The 20,184-nt window shown below is 33.6% G+C and overlaps 3 protein-coding genes and 1 long non-coding RNA gene across 6 annotated transcripts; 2 read left to right on the forward strand and 2 right to left on the reverse strand.

Moving 5' to 3' along the window:
- Positions 1-2,437: 2,437 nt before the first annotated feature.
- On the reverse strand, positions 2,438-3,597 carry LOC145129930 (uncharacterized). The gene is made up of 2 exons (XR_013717720.1): positions 2,928-3,597; positions 2,438-2,731 (listed from the first exon to the last, which is right to left on the reverse strand). It is a non-coding gene; the product is annotated as an uncharacterized LOC145129930 (long non-coding RNA).
- A 101-nt stretch (positions 3,598-3,698) lies between these two features.
- On the reverse strand, positions 3,699-10,325 carry PAT2 (protein affected trafficking 2). The gene is made up of 9 exons (XM_079064767.1): positions 9,683-10,325; positions 9,145-9,221; positions 8,780-9,029; positions 8,071-8,691; positions 7,262-7,435; positions 7,050-7,176; positions 6,477-6,784; positions 5,141-6,246; positions 3,699-4,258 (listed from the first exon to the last, which is right to left on the reverse strand). The coding sequence occupies exons 1-9, from the start codon at positions 9,896-9,898 to the stop codon at positions 3,868-3,870; spliced, it is 3,270 nt and encodes a 1,089-aa protein (XP_078920893.1). The 5' UTR covers positions 9,899-10,325; the 3' UTR covers positions 3,699-3,867.
- A 2,817-nt stretch (positions 10,326-13,142) lies between these two features.
- Positions 13,143-16,432, forward strand: LOC145129411 (protein INVOLVED IN DE NOVO 2-like). Its single transcript, XM_079064107.1, has 7 exons — positions 13,143-13,268; positions 13,957-14,894; positions 14,975-15,156; positions 15,257-15,346; positions 15,422-15,706; positions 15,775-15,984; positions 16,051-16,432. Exons 2-7 carry the CDS (start codon positions 13,976-13,978, stop codon positions 16,279-16,281), a joined length of 1,917 nt encoding a protein of 638 aa, XP_078920233.1. The 5' UTR covers positions 13,143-13,268; positions 13,957-13,975; the 3' UTR covers positions 16,282-16,432.
- A 1,249-nt stretch (positions 16,433-17,681) lies between these two features.
- On the forward strand, positions 17,682-19,555 carry LOC145129412 (factor of DNA methylation 2-like). 3 transcript variants are annotated; one of them, XM_079064108.1, is made up of 5 exons: positions 17,682-17,923; positions 18,317-18,537; positions 18,620-18,799; positions 18,879-19,091; positions 19,173-19,555. In XM_079064108.1, exons 1-5 carry the CDS (start codon positions 17,740-17,742, stop codon positions 19,425-19,427), a joined length of 1,053 nt encoding a protein of 350 aa, XP_078920234.1. In that variant the 5' UTR covers positions 17,682-17,739; the 3' UTR covers positions 19,428-19,555. The 3 variants fall into 3 exon arrangements, with proteins under 3 accessions (XP_078920234.1, XP_078920235.1, XP_078920236.1); XM_079064109.1 differs by having other exon boundaries at positions 17,709-17,923; positions 18,309-18,537; XM_079064110.1 differs by having other exon boundaries at positions 17,813-17,923; positions 18,278-18,537.
- Positions 19,556-20,184: the final 629 nt, after the last annotated feature.

Below are 20,184 nucleotides of genomic sequence, written 5' to 3' on the forward strand. Positions count from 1 at the left end.
GGATTACAAGCCAAAGAACCCTTGATCGAATCCCCTTCCTCCTGTCCCGCACGCTCCTTGATCACAACTTCACTAGTCGTCTCTCTCCCTCTCTTTCGTTCTCTGCCGACTTCGCACACATGAAATACACGCACACACGAAGTCACTGCTAGTGAATAACTTCGGATGAAACCATTGCTAGTGAATAACTTCGGATTAAACTATTGCAACTCTCCCTCGCTTGAATCAGACTTCGTTTTCGAAGTCACTGCTAGTGAATAACTTTGGATATTGTGCCTGTGGGCCGCCTCTGTCTTCCAGATCTGCTCAGAACCTCTCCAATGTTGCTACTAAACTTCTACTAACCCGACCTCTTTGTTCTGTAGAATCTTTTCCTTTCTCTCTAGAATAATAACCGTCTTTTCAACATAATTAAGCCACATGAAAATCTGAAATCATTTACGTGAAACCACTACTGTTTCATTCACCATACATCTTCGAAGGTGAGACACATAACTAAATGTTGTGAATCCACCTCAACTCATATGACAGTTCTAATAGATATGATACATTCCTCACTCGAACAATAATCTTGTATGGACGTATGCATCGAGGTCCTAAGTTTCCTCTCTTACAAAACTGAATCACTCATTTCTATGGTGTGGCTCATATGTCTACCTTGCATGGTAACCAACCACTCCTGCACCATCTGAACCAACATGTTCATCATAAGCATGATCATCTGTGTTCCCCATTACTTGATGTCCAAACTCGCCCATCACATGGGTATCCTTCACTTCTTATCACACCAAAAAAAAATGATGGCATGTCAATATAATAGTGGAAGTTGTGGTAATTCGCAACTGAGTACCCGTTTCCTCCTGAAACCTTTCATAAAATCAAGACATACACTAAATGATACACCATACCTGAACAAAATCATCCACTTCGGATGGTTGTCACTTCGGATGGAAAACTTGTTGTCTTCTCCCTGCATTTGGACGCATAGACAGGGAAGTGTTTCTTCCATTTTTGTATTTGTGATTGACTGCAACTTCAAAAGAAAAACCAATCATGTCCTCTGCATATACTTCTTTCTCTTTATTTTCCCCAAACCATACACTCTCTCTCATTGGCAATTTCCCACCGAGTTACTGAGCCGAGCTCGGCATGGCGAGTCCTCGGCTTGGTGTTCACCGAGCTCTCCGAGTGACTCGTCGAAGCCATTCCGTCCGGTCTAATTGCACATGAAAATTTGAGAAAGTGTATATGTATTATTTTTGGAACATGCGATTTTATGAGCACAAAAAAAACACCACTTAAGTCTTAAGCAAGAAATTCAAACGACTTAAAAAAAACAGTTTAAAACAGGAGAGAAGCCCAATCATACCGAATAAATAGAAAGTGAGATATGGAGAAATTTGAATATGTGTTGACCCGTTAACTCTTTTAAATTTTCATTTACGGTATTAATATTTTACTATCAATAAGAACAAACCTAATTTTTGCCTTTAATTTTTTTTTAGGGGGGTGGGGGGAGTTTCGTTGCTTTTCTTCACCGGGATTTACATATATTTAAAAGTTTCTTTAATGTAATGTTGGATGGATTGTTGATATTTAAGAGCTTCATGACAATTAAGATAGTAATTGAGGAAAGGAAGGTGGTAACCAATAAGTTAGAGTAAAATTAGAAAAAATAATTTTTTAAAGCTAATAAACATATATAGTTTTATGTCAAAAAAAAAAAGACATAGTATTAGTAGTTTTATACCTTATAATGTTACATACATAACAATCATATATTTCTTTTTTTTTTTATAAATAATAAAATCTAATTTATATATTATTATATAAATTATTATAAATTATAAATAATTAAAGTACTTATTATAAATATAAAATAATTATTGATGAAAACTAACGTCACAAAGTTGAAATACCATGAAATTGGATGATCTTAAGGTGCTTTTATGGATTGTCAATTTGTGATCAATGAGTAGCTACCAGGCCTGGCCTGCTGGCCCAACACATCCATCGGCCAGCCTAGTGGATGAGTGGTCAAGATAGTACAGTACCTCATGTTCCAGTTTCTAGACCAACTACCTATAGATTTGGGCGTTTTCGGCATGAAGCGTTTGAGAGCTTCTAGCTTCTAGCGTTTGACAAAACGTTCCGTTTTGAACAGAAAGTCTCGTTTGACACTACAAGCTACCCGTTACCTACTACACGCTATAATCTACCCGCTACCAGCTAGTTTTGCCGAACACGCCCTTGTTCTAACTTTATAATATATATGAAAATACACTTGTTCGTCAAAGTTATAAGTTTTGGTTTAAAATGGTTTTCAAATTTTTATTTATTTATTTGGATTTGGTTTTACAAGGGTATAAAATGATGTCGACATGCTTTTTTTGGTCACTACTACATAATATAAGCAGGTTTCATTATATCATTTTATACATTTAAATTCCACATAATATAGATAAATTACGCATGCTTAATGGAGGGGCCACGATGAGTACATAAATGGATTTAACAACCCACTACTACCACCAACGACTGCTAACTCCACCATAAACCCACCATTATCATTCATCACCATTGAACCAACATCATAGGCAACCCGATACCACCACTCTTTTTACCAACATTTATTCGACAACCTTTAAACACCAAATTCTCAACCATCAGTCCACAACACCTCCACAAACCACCACATAGCATCCTTCATCACTAATTTCACAACCCACATCTGTAATTCGAAAAATAAAATAAAATAAATTAAAATAAGGAAAGAGTATGTGATCTATTAAGAAATGTGAAATGGGGGACAAAAAAGCATACACACACATACATACATACATACAAATTTGAAAATCAAAACCCAAAATGTAGGTTCCATAATATGAAAATTATTAAAGAAGGCGCTTCAAGGGTAGTGATTATACCCATTGTCGCATGTGGCCGGAGAGGATGACGGTGGCGGAAACGACGGCCGGAGTCGATGGAGACTTGGTGCCACTGATATTGATGGAGTGATTAAGAACAGAACAACGCCGTCTAGGGTTTCTGGATGATCCGACGATAACACCGCCGCTACAAAGAAATCCGACAGATCCATGGCCTCCTGTCGACGCCGAATCCAGGGTTTCTCGATGCTCCGATTAGATTTGTATCCATCTAGTTTGCTTAAACAAAGAACAATAGATTCACAGCCTCCTGCCATTGCCACCAAAGAAATCCAGTAGGCACAAAGAGAGTGACAATGGTATGGAGTCTTGAGACGATGGTTTGGAGCTGGTGGGTGCGAGTTGGAATTGATTCTTTTCTTTTTTTACTAAAGAAAATGTCAAATCATCAATGGAAACCGACAATGAAATTATAGAGAAGGAAGTCAGCTTTAAGTGCTTATGTGGCTTATGAAACATGTTATATTAGATAGCAGTGACCAAAAAAGCAAGCCAAATCTTAATTTTGTAATGAAGATGAGTTTTTTTTTTCACCTCTTTTCTCCATTATATTATTTGAATAGAACAAGTTGGAAACTCTCATATGACATAGTTTGGAAATTTCAGATTTTGTTAGAAAAAAGTAATTTTCAGACATGTTGGTATTAATAAAAGAGTTAGAAAATGGTCAATTTTGGAACTTTTCACTGAAGGTGATCAATCTATAATATGCATAAATAAAAACGTGTCATTTTGGTGATTAACCCTATATAAAAAGTAAAAACTAGTCTCTCATAGAATGACATTGGTAAGGTACTTTTCCAAAAAAGGACGCGGATTCAAATCCCACAAAAGTAATCTCTTAACTACAAAAAAACAGATTAATCACACGAAAACACTCGCACTTTCCTTTGTAGTTAGTTAGTTACAAACGCTTTACCTAACTACTCACAGTGACAGGAGTAGGAGGAGGGTCTCCCAAAAAGTTGACAATTCTGTTCAACAAATTCATACCAAAAACAGTCTCCTCACAGTTGATTTTCACAGACGCATTTAATGGTTGAAAGCATTTACCATCGAGTGTAACAGAGATAAGACATGGGATGGAGTTGCTAAGAATCTCACTGCTGAAACGTAAGCACACACCTGACACATCGTTCAGGTTTGCATCTACAGGCATTTTCACACATACCAGATAAACATTTGCATTGCTCATCATCTTTAATGCTAAACTTTCACATATCACAAGAAACGAATCCTTCATCATTTTCCCATCAACCTCCTCCTCCTTCTCATTGCCTAGTTCCTCAAGGTGATCAGTAAAACAACAACTGTCACATTTGAAATTAAACTCAATGTCAAAAGTCAAAGTCAAAGAAATTACAATTTTGGTCCCTGGGTATGGCTGTTTTTTTCCATCAATTTTGGTCCTTATTTGAGGTTCTTGTGACTTTTTTCGAAAATGACTACCTTTGGTTCCTGATTATAGATGATTTTTGCAATTTTGGTCACAAGAATATAATCATTTTACAGGAACAAGGACCAAAAACCTCACACAATGACCAAAACTGTAATAGATGACTTCTTAGGACCAAAGTTGAAAATATCGACCATACTCAGGGGCCTAATTTACTATATGCAGACAATAAAAGTACAATAAAGCTAATGTAGTATGAGAAAATCATAATATTTTGGGTGATTTTGTGGTTTAACGATTTATACTTTATTTTTTTTTCAATCGAAGCATAAAAGTTTGGGAAAATAACAAGAAATGGCAATGTAGTTTCTAAATTTTCCTTATTATAGCATTGTACTTTTTTTTTCCTTATTTAGAGTATTGTACTTTCAAATTATTCCCTATTGAAGCATTCTACTTTAGAATATTTACTCATTATTGGAATGGGATTTGAATACTGATGAAATTGTCCACATAGAACGCACATGATTAATTAATATACTGCTGACGTGGTAAACAATTTAGAATCTTATTAATAAATAAGTGTCCCAAAAATTAATAAATTATTGTCACACTTATAAGTGTGAAACATCATTTTATATTACCGTTGAAAAAATTGGTTAATGTGAGAACAATGTCTGAAATTTTTATGGTTTGATTAGAAAAAAAAAATTATTAGTTGTTAAACAGCCAAACTATCCAAGTACAAAGTTTTTTTTTTTTTTTTTTTTTGTAATTCTCCCATTTAGTATTATACCTTCTTGAGTATTCAAACATGCCAGGGAGTTGGGATTCTTTGTGTAAAAAGACATTTATATCCATCGGGAGAGGCTTTATGAAATATCCAATGTCGGGCCGTAACTTAACAAGGTGCTTCTTGTCATTACACCATAAGTTAAGCTTCAAAGGTAAAAGATGATGATGAAACTGAACATGAATGATTCTTTTTGTAGTTTGACCAGGTTCAAGGGCAGTAATTTCTTCCATTTGAAGTTCAGAATTCGTGTCAGAATCTTCATCGCTCAGGGATATTTTTGTAATTTGATCACCAGAACAGTTTTCAAAAGAAACTTCAACACTTACAAGTGATGGAGACACTGTTGAAGGATCCGTTGAATATTTATACACCGCTTTTAAACCGTTTCCATACGCGGGTTCTAAAAGCGTATAAGTTTTAGGTTTAATTTTCCCACTAATATCTCCAATTGAGATTCTTGCTGATGAATTCCGTTCGTTTACAGGTTCCATTCCTGTTACATTCTGACTTGAACTCGGATTCTCATCCAACCATGATTCCAGAGCTCCTTTTGACATCAACTCACCGGAATCAAAACCAGTTTCTTTTTGTGTATTTCCAACATCCGAGAAGTTAATTAACGAATCAGTGTTATCAACTTCATTTTCATTTTCAGTTTCGGTTTCACTCTCGTTTGTGTTATCAGTAGTGATGGAACCTTCCGAATCCTCATAACTACCTTCTTCATTCAATGAATCCGAGTCAACTACATCAGAATTTTCAACTTCAAAGTCAACATGAGTCAAACTACAAGGTTCCGGAAGCGGTTCGTACCCTGGAGCTGCGTGAAGAACTATCTGTGAGAGAGATCCCGGAAGGTAAAACCGGTTGTTCATCATTTCGTTTGATGATTTATTATTTTCCCCAAATATATGTTTTGTAAGTAAAACCGTTATTTCATTGTTTTCAGGTGTCTGAGCCTCACTAACATAGCATGACATAAGTTTTCCAAGAACACGGGAACGATCACGAACATCATAGTTTAAATCAAATTTTGCAAGCTCAAGCACGTAGCTCAATATGCTTTTTGCAGTGTCAAAATCTTCTCCTTTTGAATTTAAAACAACCTGTAACAGAAATTATATAATGAATAAATAAAGATTTATACTTTATAGAGTAAATTACATTTTTATAATTTTGGTCCCAAAAAGTTTAACTCTTGCAATTTTGGTCCTTATTTGAGGTTTTTGTAACTTTATTGGCCACAGTTCCAAGTAAAATGATTTGGGCCACTATAGTCAGGGACCAAAAATGTAATTTACTCTACTTTAAATGGTTTTAATTTTTATCATCATACCTTAACAGCAGCATTTAGAATTTGATGTTTTGTTTCAATGGATTCAGAAGGAAAGCCACGAGCAAGAAATCTTAGAATTATGGGAACCATCTTTGGAACGGTATTGCCAATTGAGTTGTATTCGCCTAATAACCAAACAATTATTGCACGGGCTATAGGAACCTTGATTGCATCCAGATTTCGAATCAAATATATAATGGCTTTATCATGAGCCAATGGGTCTTGTTTTATGATATCTTTGATGGATGTAATTGCTTGAATTAAAACCGCATCATCATCCATGGATCCAGAGGTGCTATTTATGGATTCTGCAGGTGTTTTTTCAGATAATATTGAGCCGAAAGTCTGGATAAAAAAAAATCATATATAATATATAGAGAAAATTACAAAAATTGTCCTGTGCTTTCTGTTTTTTATCGTGCTTAGTCCAACAATGAAATTTCAAAGTTTCATATAGATATGATATCTTGGAAAGGACGAAAGGTGAAAGAGATTTCAACTTTGGACTAAACACGGTATAAGTTAGAAAGTGCAGGGACCAGTTTTGTAATTTACAAATGGTTGTAGACTAACTGGGTGAGGTAAGAGCAAGCAGTCCTTCTAAGCAAGTCTTTGCTACTTGTGGATTCCGTTTAGCACATAGACCAATAGCAGCAACAGTATCTGCAGCAAATCTCCTATCGGGATCTCTCACATAATCCTATAAATGTTTTTTTTTAATAAATAATAAATTCAATCCTTTTTTTAAACAAAAAAATATTTAAAAAGAAAAAAAGGAAAAGTACCTGCAACTCTTGAAAGATAACGGAGATTGATTCATCTGTAGCAATGGAAGAAAGGATCTCAAGTTTTAGAGATTTGACTTGATATGCATCTGAAGTGTTTATAAAGAAGTCTTCAAAATTTGGAGCAAAAAGAGAAGGCATCACTTTTGTAAAGACTTGAATGTTGCAGAGGACCTGTGTCAGTTGCAAAAACCTACTTCTTCAAATAGTATAATAAATATGATTAAAACATTTTACACTATTTTTAATATTGGATTTAGGTTGAAATTTGTCATCCAACTATTCGTTGTGTACACATTTGGTCACTCTGGATTTTTTTGTACATCTGGGATCCCTAAACTTTAAATTTGTATCGAATACACCATTATGGTAGATTTTTCAAATTACAATGTACTAAGAATTTTATATTGCTATCAACTTATAAGCTTAGACTATATAAGTGCATAGAGTGTTGACAACTTGCCTAAATCTTGCATTTAATCTTACTTAATGTGATAGACAAATATATTATAATTTATACAATTATGGGAATATACAATAAAGAACATATTAATAATACAATTATATAATGATAACCAACTATCAGTTGTCCACATTTGGTCACTCCAGATTGTTTTTTCATCAAAGATCCCTAAAGTATTTATTCAGTACAAATTTAAAAAGTTTAGGGACCTTCGATGTACAAAAAAAAAAAAAAAAAAAAGAGAATCCCAAGTGATCAAATGTGGAGACAACGAATAGTTGGATGGTGGATTTGAACCCAAACCCTTTAATATTTTCATGATATGTTGAAATAAAAGAGAGTATACCACATATTTTGAGGCATCTGATGATCTCAGAAGAAACAAAAGAGGTTTAACAATTTTGAAAATGTCCTCCTTTGGAGCCATAATCCAATGTACCCCAGCAGCAGCAAGCACCACTGCACTGTTGCGACTCCATAACAAAGGTGAAGTACATTGTAACAAGATCTTCAAATCATCACTTTTTGATGAAGTAAACCTTGAAGAATCAACTTCTGATGATGTCACATCTACAGTTGTTGAATTTGATAAGTACTTATCTTGTCCTGCAAGGTAACTCCTGGACACCATAGCTAATAACTCAGGCTCATTAACACCACTGAAAACTTCATATTTTTTCTTTTTTTCTAAATAGTTGGAATCCGGGTCTGAATCACTTTTCTCATCTTGTGGACATAAAGATGCCATAATAGATTCTTTTGCAAGACCCTGTTTTGCAATTACATAACGAAGAAGGATTTCTATTAATATGATCTGACCCCATTCCTCTACATCTGGAAGAATTTCACATAGCCTTGTGTAGTTTCTACCAATTAGAGGCAAATTATTTGGACATATAGAAGCAAATGCTGCAGCAGCAGCTCCAACCACTCCAGGGGAATTGTCATTCAACAGTATTCCAATAATCTGCAATATTAATAAGTTAGCAGTCCTTAAAAAGTTAAAATGGTAGTTGTGTCATATCAGAAAATCAATGGCAAATTACTAAACTAACCTCGATAATTGCAGTAGCATTTTCCTCAAGGCGCAAATCATGGAGCTTTGGGAGAGCATTAGCAGCACACTTTCTGACATATACAGATGGATCTCTTGCACATTTTCTGACTGCTACCAAAACAAGAGGTGAAATCACATGCAAGCGAATGCCAGCCATTGTACGCAATGCCCAGGCCCTCACCAATGGGTTTTGATCCCCAAGGTCTCTTTGGAAAATATTAATTGACAACAATGCTTCATTTGGACGCCTGTAATGGATCAATGTATCAAATGTTGATGGGTTTATGTGAGTTGATGTATCTTAAACTGAACTGAATACAAGGTCTGATTCAAGAATAAAGGTATAGAATATAATCAACTTGCCTTTCAGCATAATGCAGCAAATATAGGTAAACAAGCTTCTTAACCTCCAATGACTGAGATGCAACATTCTTAACAACCTGTAAATCAATCAGATTACACAATATCAAAATGGAACCTTTCATAATTGAAAATACATATAAGCTTATCATTCTATAAGTCATAACAAGTTCATTTTGGTTCCTTAGTTTAGATTTAGAACTGATTGGTATTGATAAATACATCAACATATTTTGCATAATCCTTTAATGAATCACATTCAGCAAACGCTGTTGGTGAAAGTATTATCGTTTAATTATATGATTGACATGCTTCCTATTCTTAAAATTTACACGAATTTGTAACTACTTATTAGTTGAAGACCTAATTGATTGTATACGACTATAATTCATAACCACCGAGACAATTCACTCTTAATAGCAGTTAATATGCAAAAAAAACTAGTTCGCGCGTCCGATTTGAACAAATTAAATCGATTATTGAACCTTCAGTGACAGGCTGTTAGTAATTTGATGAAGAGATGTTTTCATGATTGAACTACCTGAGGGAAATAATTGGATACGTCTAAGCCTTGGGCAATCAAAGCGAGCAATCGTTTGAGAGCTTCGCATTTTTCAGAGTCGAATTTGCTGTCCAGAAGAGGTGAAATACTGACATCGTCGGGATCGTCATAGAGGTGAGCGTCTGTGCCGATTCGAAACACCATTGTTGACGCCTTGCTCAGGTTCTCGGCGGTGGAGCCGAACTGTGTGAACATTTTAAGTGATTTGCGTGTAAAAAGGTGAAAGACAGAGGTCCCGGCACGCAGGGAGAATACAGATCGGGGATGGCCGTTACAACGTTGAAACAAAGGAATCGGAATCGGAATCGGAATCGTCCTGTACTTGAATTATCTAACGCCGGCGGATAATCACGGAGTATTGTTTGCGAACAACAAAAGGGAAAAGATACTGAAAAGTAGGGAAGTCGACCCTGTACTATATCTAAGAGTTAAATTTAGTCCCATGAATACTAATTTCTTCATTTTCATAGTTTGAGTAAACTACAAATTTAGTCCCTTGCTATGCCAACTTGTAAGTTTAGTCCTTCTACCATTTTAACATTTTTTTTATGTTTTGCACTTTTAATCTAAAATATTCGACCTTAATATTTAGGTTGCACGATAGGTTGCTCGAGTAGAAATCAAGTTCTAGAAGGTTAATCTAAAACATTGATTGTGGGAGGATCAAAAGAAAACGTATAAACATAAAAAAACCCTATAAACCTTACAAATACATAAAAAATACTTTGACATATCTAAGGTTTTTTTTTTTTTTTTTTTTTACAAGCCTAAAAATCGCTATTTATTCAAACATTCGATGAAAAAAATTGAAAAAAAAATTAATTAAAAATTTAAAAAAATCATTATTTTCAGCAAAATTGTTTAAAAAGCTGTGGTTTTTAGTGGCAAAAAATAGATATCTAAAAGTATTTTTTCTATGTATTCTATTGATTTTCTAACAAAAGATTTTCTGAAACCGTCAAGTTTAATCCCTGAACTTTGATGTGCTGACAAAATCTACCCTAAGTGGATTTCTCTTAACAAAATGAGTTTTGGAAATTACAATTTAAACCCTAGACTATATATTCAAATTATTATTATTATTATTATTATTATTATTATTATTATTATTTTAACCGCTTTACATCCATGCCTTTTATTAAATTAATTCACTTGTCATGCCTACAAAAATTAGTCTTTAATTATATAATTATACATATTATTTATTAACACTATTTCGAAATAATTAAAATGGAACGGGGCGTTACCTACAAGTTTGTTAGTTGGTGTATATATGTAATGCTTAATTCATTAAGAAAATCAATGAAGAAGGTTTACCCCTCAATACATTCATTTTTCTCTCTAAAACTCAAACCTAACAACCACCATCGACCATCTTACCTGCTACACCATAAAACGCCATCCTTATACTACCGAATTACAACCACACTGGAAACAACCACCTTCATCATCTCCATCTGTTACAGCCTCATGCATCACCATAAACTTTCATTATCTCACTGGAAACACCCCTGCACCGTCGAGCATCACCTAAATTGAAAACCACCATAGAGAAACACCTCATCGAGCCCCATTATTCACCAGATGATAAGGACAACGACGCAAGGGGTTCTACAAACACCGACGACGCTAAGGGTTCTACAAATGTCGTCGGTGCTATGGGTTCTACAAACATCGACGACTCGCTAGAAAAGGAGATAGACAAAGGTGGTTTGGTTAGGTGACAGTGTTGATGGGTTTTTTACCATGACATATCCCGTTTTTCCGATTTTCCATTACAGATCTCGTTTCTCCAACAACTGTGGTCTAACATATGGTAGTGGTTCAATGACGTTGGTGGTCTAGCGGGTGGTGGTGTCGGACACAGTGAGAGAAAAAGAGAGGGGGGAGAGAGAGAGAGAGAGAGAGAGAGAGAGAGTGTATGTGTGTGTGAGGGGTGGGTTAGTAAGATGTGGGGAAGGAAATAAGAGGGTTGGGTGGCTGAGATTTTTTTTATTTATTTTTAAATTAAATAATAAGAATATAATTAAAAGAAACTAGAAAAAGAATCAGTAAAGGGTATATTCGTCATTTTATGTAGGATATGGACTAAAGCCACACAAAAATGAAACCATAGGGCAAAACCACATAAGGTATCCAAAATTAAACAAATGTTGCACCACTAAACTTTTTTTTGAAAAACTAGAAACCGGAAAAGCCATAAACTAAGAACCGAGAACCAGATTGAATACCACTAATTGGTTCCAATTGGTTTCGGTTCTGGTTCAGTTTGGTTTTTCGGTTAAAAGTTCATCCCTACTAGGTAGTACTAAATGCGAACTCGGATGTCAATGTCGAAATTTGAATTGTCAATATATCTAACAACATAAGCATATAAACTTGTAAGTTGTAAGATTTAATAAATACTATAAAATAAAAAAAAAATTATACCTTTAACTATAATTGGGAAACAAGAACCATTTTGTTTCCACTATAAAAGAATATCAAAGTTCCTATTATAGGCTCATTCAAATATCTACTCAACTCCGTTTCCAACGAAAATATCTGTCATGTTACATGATAATCACACCAATTTCTTTCATTTTAGACCTTGTTATTTGTTATACTGGATAGTCTAATGTATTTTACAGTCTTTCACAAACATTATAGGTGATTCATTTGTCTTTCACATTAAGGTTGATAATACAATTGATATATCTTATGTGGAAGTGCTTGTCCATGTCATATATGTTTGGTATTTTTTAATTAAAAAGTCTATTGTTTTGTCATTAAAAGTCACGGTATAAATTTATGATTGCATATATGAAATAAAGATCTTTGTGAGTTCACATTTGTTTTGTTGCATTTGTGTCTTCACAGAAAATAAAATAAGGTTGCAAACTTGCAATGTTTAGGAGAGAAAAAAGGGTTCGTTTTTTATGATATTAAACATCTCCTTTACATAACAACGAAACATTAGGGGTGTTTGAGATTGCTTTTTAAAATGAGAAGTTCTTTTTTATAGAACTTTTTGATTTTAACTTTTAAAAGGACAAAGAGTGTTTGGCTAATATTTTTTTACTTTTGAAGGTAATTTACCTTGTAAGATGACAAAAGTCACAAAAAAATCATGATTTATTGTATTTTGAAAAACAACCAATTCTTTCTTGCCAAAAAGTTAATTTGAAATGGGGTTTTGCAAGTTTTGCAAATGCCAAACATCTTTTAAAATTTGATTTTTTAGAAAAGCCAAAAGTTAAAAAGCCCCTTAAAAAGCAATCCAAAGTCAAAAACAAAACCCAATTTCATCTATACTTCTATTTTTTTTTTACCAAAGGCTTCTAAATGAAATTAGTAGTATGTATGAAATTAAGTGTTTGCTTAAAATTCAGGTTAAATACAATACTTCAATTTTGCATTATATTTCACATTCCCAACCTCCACTTGTCACCCTCTCCTTCCGTTCTGCCGCTTCATCAAACCAAGACCCCCAAAATTCAATATTCCTTAAGTTTTAAATAATTACTTTTAGTGATCTTCATCTAGTGAAAATCCGTAGTTTACCGAAGAGTTCAATCCAATCGACGTAAGTATCCTCTCTTCTTCAGCTTTTGCTTTTGCTGCGTACACTCTTACTGTTTGTGAAGATATATACTCTGTAATCATACATTTTAAGTAATATAGAGTTTATTTATCATTTTTTGAGTGTTTGATCTACATTATCTTCAGTTATTGCAGTGCATGTTGATATTTCGTGATGCTTCATATTGTACTGTTCAATGATCCTTCCCTTCTGGTGCAAAATGTAGTGTATGATCTAGAGATAGTAGCGATTTTACTTCTACTTCTGACGGAATCCTTTTTGTGAACAAACAAAAATGATGAGTTTATCTCCAATTCGGAGAAACTATGGATGATTGCGGTTCGCTGTAACCATAAGCACAACTATTCATAATGTTTGTATTATTTGGAAATGTAGAAAGATGAATGCGATTATAACTTCAAATCGCAGAAGTTATGTTCTGAAAGAGAGAGAACATTAACCTAAAAAAATCGAAATACTAGTATTGTGACTTCGTAATTTCTAGGGCACGATGAGGACATTAACCTAAAAGTTGATCTGTTTGAGCTTTTAGTCTCCTTAATATGAGTTTTTCATCTGTTTGTGTGTTTTAGTTATCACTAACACCTGTGCATTGGTTCAAGTTGTGTTATCTTCTGAAAATACCATTTGCTGATATATATAACAATACTTACCTTTTCCGTGTTAACAGGCTTTCTTGTTGATTAAAAATGACTGAGGATCATATGGAGCAAAGTTCTGATGAAGACAGTGATTCTGAACTAGAGGAATATGAAGAGAAAAGCTATGAAGAGCTCAAGGGTGGAAAGTATCACATCAAATTACCAAACGAAGCTTTCACTTGCCCATTCTGTTCTAATAAGAAAAAGCATGATTACCAATACAAGGACATACTACAACATGCTACTATGGTTGGGAAAACTGATTCAAAAAAACGAAGCAAGAAAGACAAGGCAAATCATTTAGCATTATCCAAGTATCTCAATCAAGATCTATCAGAAGCCTCTGGTTCCTCACAAGCTAACAATGAGGTTGATCACCTTGCAGATCATGATGGTGATGAGATGTTTGTATGGCCATGGAAAGGCATTGTTGTTAACCTACCAGTTAAACTAACAGATGGGCGTTATGTTGGGAGCAGTGGTTCAAGTTTGAGAGATGAGTTAACCATGAGAGGTTTTAATCCTACGCGGGTGATCCCATTGTGGAATTTCCGTGGTCATTCAGGATCTGCAGTGGTTGAGTTTAAAAAAGATTGGACAGGGTTCAATAATGCCATGTCATTTGAAAAAGCTTATGAGGCTGATCACCATGGTAAAAAGGATTGGAATCCAGAGAATGATCATACTCATACCTCTGGTATTTATTGTTGGGTTGCTCGGGGTGATGATTACAGATCTAACAACATAATTGGAGAGCATCTTCGCAAGATTGCTGACCTGATGACCATTTCTGATATCATGGAAGAAGAAGATCACAAAGAGATTCAACTCAAGTCAACTTTGACAAATGTGATTGAAGTCAAAAAGAGGCACATTGAAGAGATGGAGAGTAAATACATGGAAACAGAAGTTACCCTTCGCAATTTAATTGCTGAAAAAGATAAGATTCACCAATATTATAATGAAGGTATGTGTTATGTACCAAATTCGATTATTGTTCACTAGTACACATAGTAATAAAAATTCCCATAATCTTGTTTTGATTAGAATTCAAGAAAATCCAGTTGAGTGCACGAGAACATTATCAGAAGATACTTAATGACCATGAAAAACTAAAACTGAGACTTGAAAGTGAAAAGAAAGAACTTCAACTTCAGGGAGAAGAATTGCAGAAGCGTGAGGTTGTAAATGAAAATGAAAGGAAAATATTGGCTGAAGAGATCGAAGAGGTATGACATTATTATATATATTTCATTTCCTGATTGTTTTAATTTTAATTTAAATACGCCCAACAAAAAAAAAAACATATGTTTATCTCCTATCTGCTAGAATGCTGCTAGAAATAGTTCGCTCAGGATAGCAACTGCTGAGCAAAGGAAAGCTGATGAAAGTGTGTTGAAACTTGCAGATGATCATAAGGTAGTTTTATACTTGTATAATATATAGAGTAAACTAAATCCGTAATTTCTTTAATTTGTTTTCATTGTGGATTAGAGGGAAAAAGAGAAACTCCATGAGAGAATAATCATGCTTGAGAAAAAACTGGATGCAAAACAAGCAGTGGAGCTAGAAATAGAACGTTTAAGGGGGCAATTAAATGTTATGAAGCACATGGGGGATGATGATTTGGAGGTTTTGAAGAAGATGGATGAAATACACAACAACTTGAAGGAAAAGGAAGAAGAGTTTGTTGATCTGGAAAGCTTATATCAAACTCTCGTTGTTCAAGAACGAAAAAGCAATGATGAGCTTCAAGAGGCTCGCAAAGAGTTAATTGAAGTAAGTGTTTTGAGAAACAGCGATGTACTTTCATGTATATTTTTTTTTTATTATATTTTTTGATGAAGGGATTTAAGGAAGTGCCAAAAGGCACAGATATCGGTGTGAAGAGAATGGGAGAATTGGATAATAAACCATTCTATAATGCCATGAAAAAAAGGTACAATGAGACAGAAGCAGAAGACAAAGCTTCAGAGATATGTTCATTATGGGAAGAGTACCTTCGAGATCCTAATTGGCATCCTTTCAAAATCATCACCATCAATGGAAAACCACAGGTGATTGGTCAAAACTTATATTCCTTGATAGTAGAGGGGCTAAACTGTAATTATTTATTGGTGTAGGAATTGATAGATGAAAGTGATGGAAAATTGGAAGGGCTGAAGAGAGAGTTGGGTGAAGAAGTGTACAAAGCTGTAATAACTGCTTTGAGAGAGATTAATGAATTTAATCCTAGTGGAAGATACATTATAACAGAGCTGTGGAATTTTGCTGAGGGAAGGAAAGCGACTTTGAAGGAGGGAGCTTCTTGTCTTTTGAAGATGTGGGAGGCCAAAAAACTTAGGAGAACGTGACATGTGTAAATAGTTTAGTTTGAATTTATGTTTTCGTTTTGTGTAGTACGTTTATAATTAGTGTAAAAAAAAATGATGTCTCAACCGTTTAATCTAAAACTGGTCTAAAACCAGACTAAATCGATCATAATTCATAAGGCTATGTTTGGCATCACAGCTAGCTTATAAACAAACTTATAAATTATAATCAATGGTTTTGTTGTTTAAAAGGTGTCTGTTTAGGACTAAGGCGTATATTTAGTGTGTGTATTGGTTTTTTTTTTTTTTGAATAACTTTTAAATAAAAGGTTATATCAAAAGATTCAATGCTTTATTTTTTAATTTTTGTAATAGGATGATCTATATTGTTATATTTTCAATTTTTTTTTTATGTAACATGAGGTTCATATTATATTACATGGATTTCATATTAAATTCATTTAATCTTATTATTACTTTGCATCTTTTTATTTTCTTTCTATTGACTTTTAAAACTAGATACATTATAGTTTTAGAAGACAAATAAAAAACGTGTAAATATAAAGTTGAAAATAAACGAATTAGAAAACAATGTAAAAGTGAATAAATAACAAAGGTCTAAAAACGTGTCAAAACGAAAAAACGGAAAAAACATATATATAAATATGAAAAATAAAAAAATATAAAAAACGAAAAAAATAAAATAAAACCGAGTTTAGTTTTCACTAAAAAATAAAAAATAAATAAAAATAAATAAGTTAAAATAACATAAAACCGAGTTTTTGACATTACTATAATTTTTTGCAAACTATAGGGATCAAATTTGGACTTTAAACTTAATTTTAGGACTGACTTTGCAAAAAAGATAACAAAGTTAACCATGAAACTCGTTAAGTGGGCTAAAGTAATAACACTGTATAAAAGTTTTGGCCAGAGCCAACAAAAAAAATAACAGGGTTTTTTTTTTTTTTAATTACGCTTGAAAAAGTCGTGACTTTTATGATATTTGTCCAACTTATTATCAACATCAATACTTTTTAAAAAATACAAAATAATAAGAAAATGACAAATGACATTTTTATAGAGCATTTGAAAAGAAAACATAAATTTGAGAAAATGACAACTAACATTAATTTATTATAAAAAGATTTTGCTATCTTAAAAAAATAAATATCAAGTTAATGAAACAAACAATGAGTCAAATGCAATATCGATAAGTGAAAGACGTTTTAACTGTCGGGTTAATAACTAAAATTCTTCATTGCATTCTGTCGCTTAGTAAATTATTTTAATTATGTCACAATGGTGCAAAAGTTTAATCATACAAAAATTAATACGATGGTATAACTGAAACTTTTCAACAACAATAGGGGCCAAGTAAGAAAGTTGAAAACCAGAAGGGCTCATATTGCCCACATTATGTTGAGACAAAAGATGATAAGACCCCTTCAGAATTCAGACATGACTCGTCTCTCTTGTTGACGACAGTCATCGGGAAAAATGGCGGAAGGTAAATTGGTTTCGGAGCTCCGAAAGGCACGTAGTTTGGCGGTGGGTCTAGCGAGAGAAGTGGACATGAAGAATCAAAGGCTATGGGAAATGGAGCGCCATTCCGAAGAGATATCTTCCCGCCTTCATTCCATGATCGCGGAGAAAGATCGCATGAACCATTCGTTTTCAGAAGGTATTTATTTACATTCTAATCATTTTTACATTATCGAACTTTTTTTAGCATCCTTTCCGCGAAATCGATGAAGTAAATTTTAAACGGAAGACCTCGTATTTTTTGGAGGGTTTTTTTAGGTCAATGTATGGGTAGTTAGTTAGTTGTGCTCACCAAATTGGGAACTAATGCATATGGTAATTCCCTTCCTTGAAGATAATTTCTCAATTTTGAACCGAATTTACCCCAATTATGGGTTCAAGCTATGAAATCGAAGCTCACGGATATACCCTAAAGTGAAAAGAACAATTTTCTTGTTCTAATTTGTAGTTTAGATGATATAATTTCTGAACGCCCGTATATTGCACAATGTAGATACTTCCTGTTTCTAACACAGTTGGTGTAGCACTATAGAAATGAGAAAGATGCAGGTGCTTGGATCACAAAATACCAAATTGAAGACTGAATTGGAATGTCAATTGAGCAAAATGCATGTACTTTTTCAAGAAAGTGAAAAGCTGAAAGAGGAAGTAGCATATCAACGAAAAGAACTTGAACTAAGAGCTAATGAACTTGACAAAAGAGAGTCACAACTTGAGATTGAACGCAAAAGTTTTTACAAAGAGAAGGAAAAGGTACAATTTCCTCTGTTTGAAAAGTCATAATAAAGCTGAATTGACCTTATGGTATTTATATCTAATAATCAATATCTTGCAGATAGCTCAAAACCCCTTAGACAGTGAGTATGGTATGAGTGTCCTTATCAATGACTTAAGGGAAAAACTGGCTGAAAAAGAGGAGGAATTACATGATATGGACATTTTAAACCAAACTTTGATACTTAGAGAACACATGAGTAACAACGAGCTACAAGCTGCTCGAAAGGAACTGATAAATGTAAGGTTTCTTTATGGTGTGTAGATCCTTTTTTTGGTAGATGAAATATGAAATATATCCTAGTTTTTTTTTCATGTAGGTTTTACCCCAAGTTTTGGAGGGAACTTCTATAATTGGCTTAAAAAGAATGGGAGAAGTTGCTCAGAAACCTTTTCAAGATGTGTGTTTGCAGAGATTTTCTAGTCAAGATTGGGAAATGAGATCAGTTGAGTTAAGTTCATTGTGGCAAGATAAGGTGAATACTCCAAATTGGCATCCTTTCAAACAAGCTGTAAAAGATGGAAAATTACAGGTATTTTTCTAATATTTTTCAACTTCCTAGGTTAATAGTTAATACAATACACAACTAACTAATATTTTGTTCAAAATTTAGGAAATAATAGATGAAGATGATAGCCATTTGAGAGAGTTAAAAAGTCAATGGGGTGAGGAAGTATGCAATGCTGTAGTGAAGGCGTTGTTGGAATTAAATGAGTATAATTCAAGTGGGAGATATGTTGTATCAGAGCTTTGGAACTTCAAGGAAAATAGAAAAGCAAGTCTTAAAGAAGTTATTGATTGCTTAGTCCACCAATTGAAAGCAAGTAAGTCACTTAAACGTAGGAGAGATGGTCAACGCCCAAATTGACTTGTTAACAAACTCTTTGTTATACATTTAAATTGTTGTATGGTAATTTAACGTCAAAGACTTTTCACTTAATATATGAATCTTGGGTGTTTGTAAAAGATTTTTTTTGAAATTATGATTTGGTCAAATTGTGGTGATTGTGAGACAGAGATAAAAGATTTGATGAGTGGATGAAATTTGAAAAACAGAGGATCGAATCCCTGAAGAGTGGATATTTCTTGGCGTTTACTTTATATTTTTCTGAGTGGTTCAGTGTTGCATTATTTGTACAACACAATGATTTATTACATTATCCATGTGAGTGTGACCATGTTGACATCTGTGCAGATTGCAATGCATGGTGATGGAACCCCTTATTATTGGTTTTATTTTATATTATCTTTGCTACATTCTTATACAAATTGATAAAAATAAATAAATAAAACATGTCAAGTGGGTTCAACAGAATTACAGATCAGTGTTTAAAGCTACTTTGATTTACATTTATATCGTTTTGACAAACATAACATAAATGTTTTTTCTTTAAGTTTTATGTTTTATACAATTAATTCATTTATTCGGTATCGTCTGTTCTACTCTCCAATTAGTTAATTGAATGAATCTCTTATATTAATCAATTATTAAAGAATATTTATAATAATAAGGTTTTATTGAATAAAGTTGGTTACTAGAAATCTAGTTATGCTCTTGTCTTTTTTTTATTTGAATTGTTGTTCTCTTCTCTCTTTCACACACATGAGAATGATAAGATATAAAA

Source organism: Lactuca virosa, chromosome 8 (assembly GCF_052849685.1).
Source record: "Lactuca virosa cultivar CGN04683 chromosome 8, Lactuca_virosa_CGN04683_v6, whole genome shotgun sequence".
In the NCBI taxonomy this organism is placed as follows: domain Eukaryota; kingdom Viridiplantae; phylum Streptophyta; class Magnoliopsida; order Asterales; family Asteraceae; genus Lactuca; species Lactuca virosa.

Excerpts from the sequence above, each read along its gene's own strand:
- PAT2 (XM_079064767.1), bottom strand. The coding sequence starts at position 9,898 with ATGTTCACACAGTTCGGCTCCACCGCCGAGAACCTGAGCAAGGCGTCA. Across the intron at positions 8,692-8,779 it reads ATGCTACTGCAATTATCGAG|ATTATTGGAATACTGTTGAA; the intron begins GTTAGTTTAGTA and ends TTAATATTGCAG. Across the intron at positions 7,436-8,070 it reads CAGATGCCTCAAAATATGTG|GTCCTCTGCAACATTCAAGT; the intron begins GTATACTCTCTT and ends CAACTGACACAG.
- LOC145129411 (XM_079064107.1), top strand. The coding sequence starts at position 13,976 with ATGACTGAGGATCATATGGAGCAAAGTTCTGATGAAGACAGTGATTCT. Across the intron at positions 14,895-14,974 it reads TCACCAATATTATAATGAAG|AATTCAAGAAAATCCAGTTG; the intron begins GTATGTGTTATG and ends TGTTTTGATTAG. Across the intron at positions 15,347-15,421 it reads AACTTGCAGATGATCATAAG|AGGGAAAAAGAGAAACTCCA; the intron begins GTAGTTTTATAC and ends ATTGTGGATTAG.
- LOC145129412 (XM_079064108.1), top strand. The coding sequence starts at position 17,740 with ATGGCGGAAGGTAAATTGGTTTCGGAGCTCCGAAAGGCACGTAGTTTG. Across the intron at positions 17,924-18,316 it reads GAACCATTCGTTTTCAGAAG|AAATGAGAAAGATGCAGGTG; the intron begins GTATTTATTTAC and ends GTAGCACTATAG. Across the intron at positions 19,092-19,172 it reads TAAAAGATGGAAAATTACAG|GAAATAATAGATGAAGATGA; the intron begins GTATTTTTCTAA and ends TTCAAAATTTAG.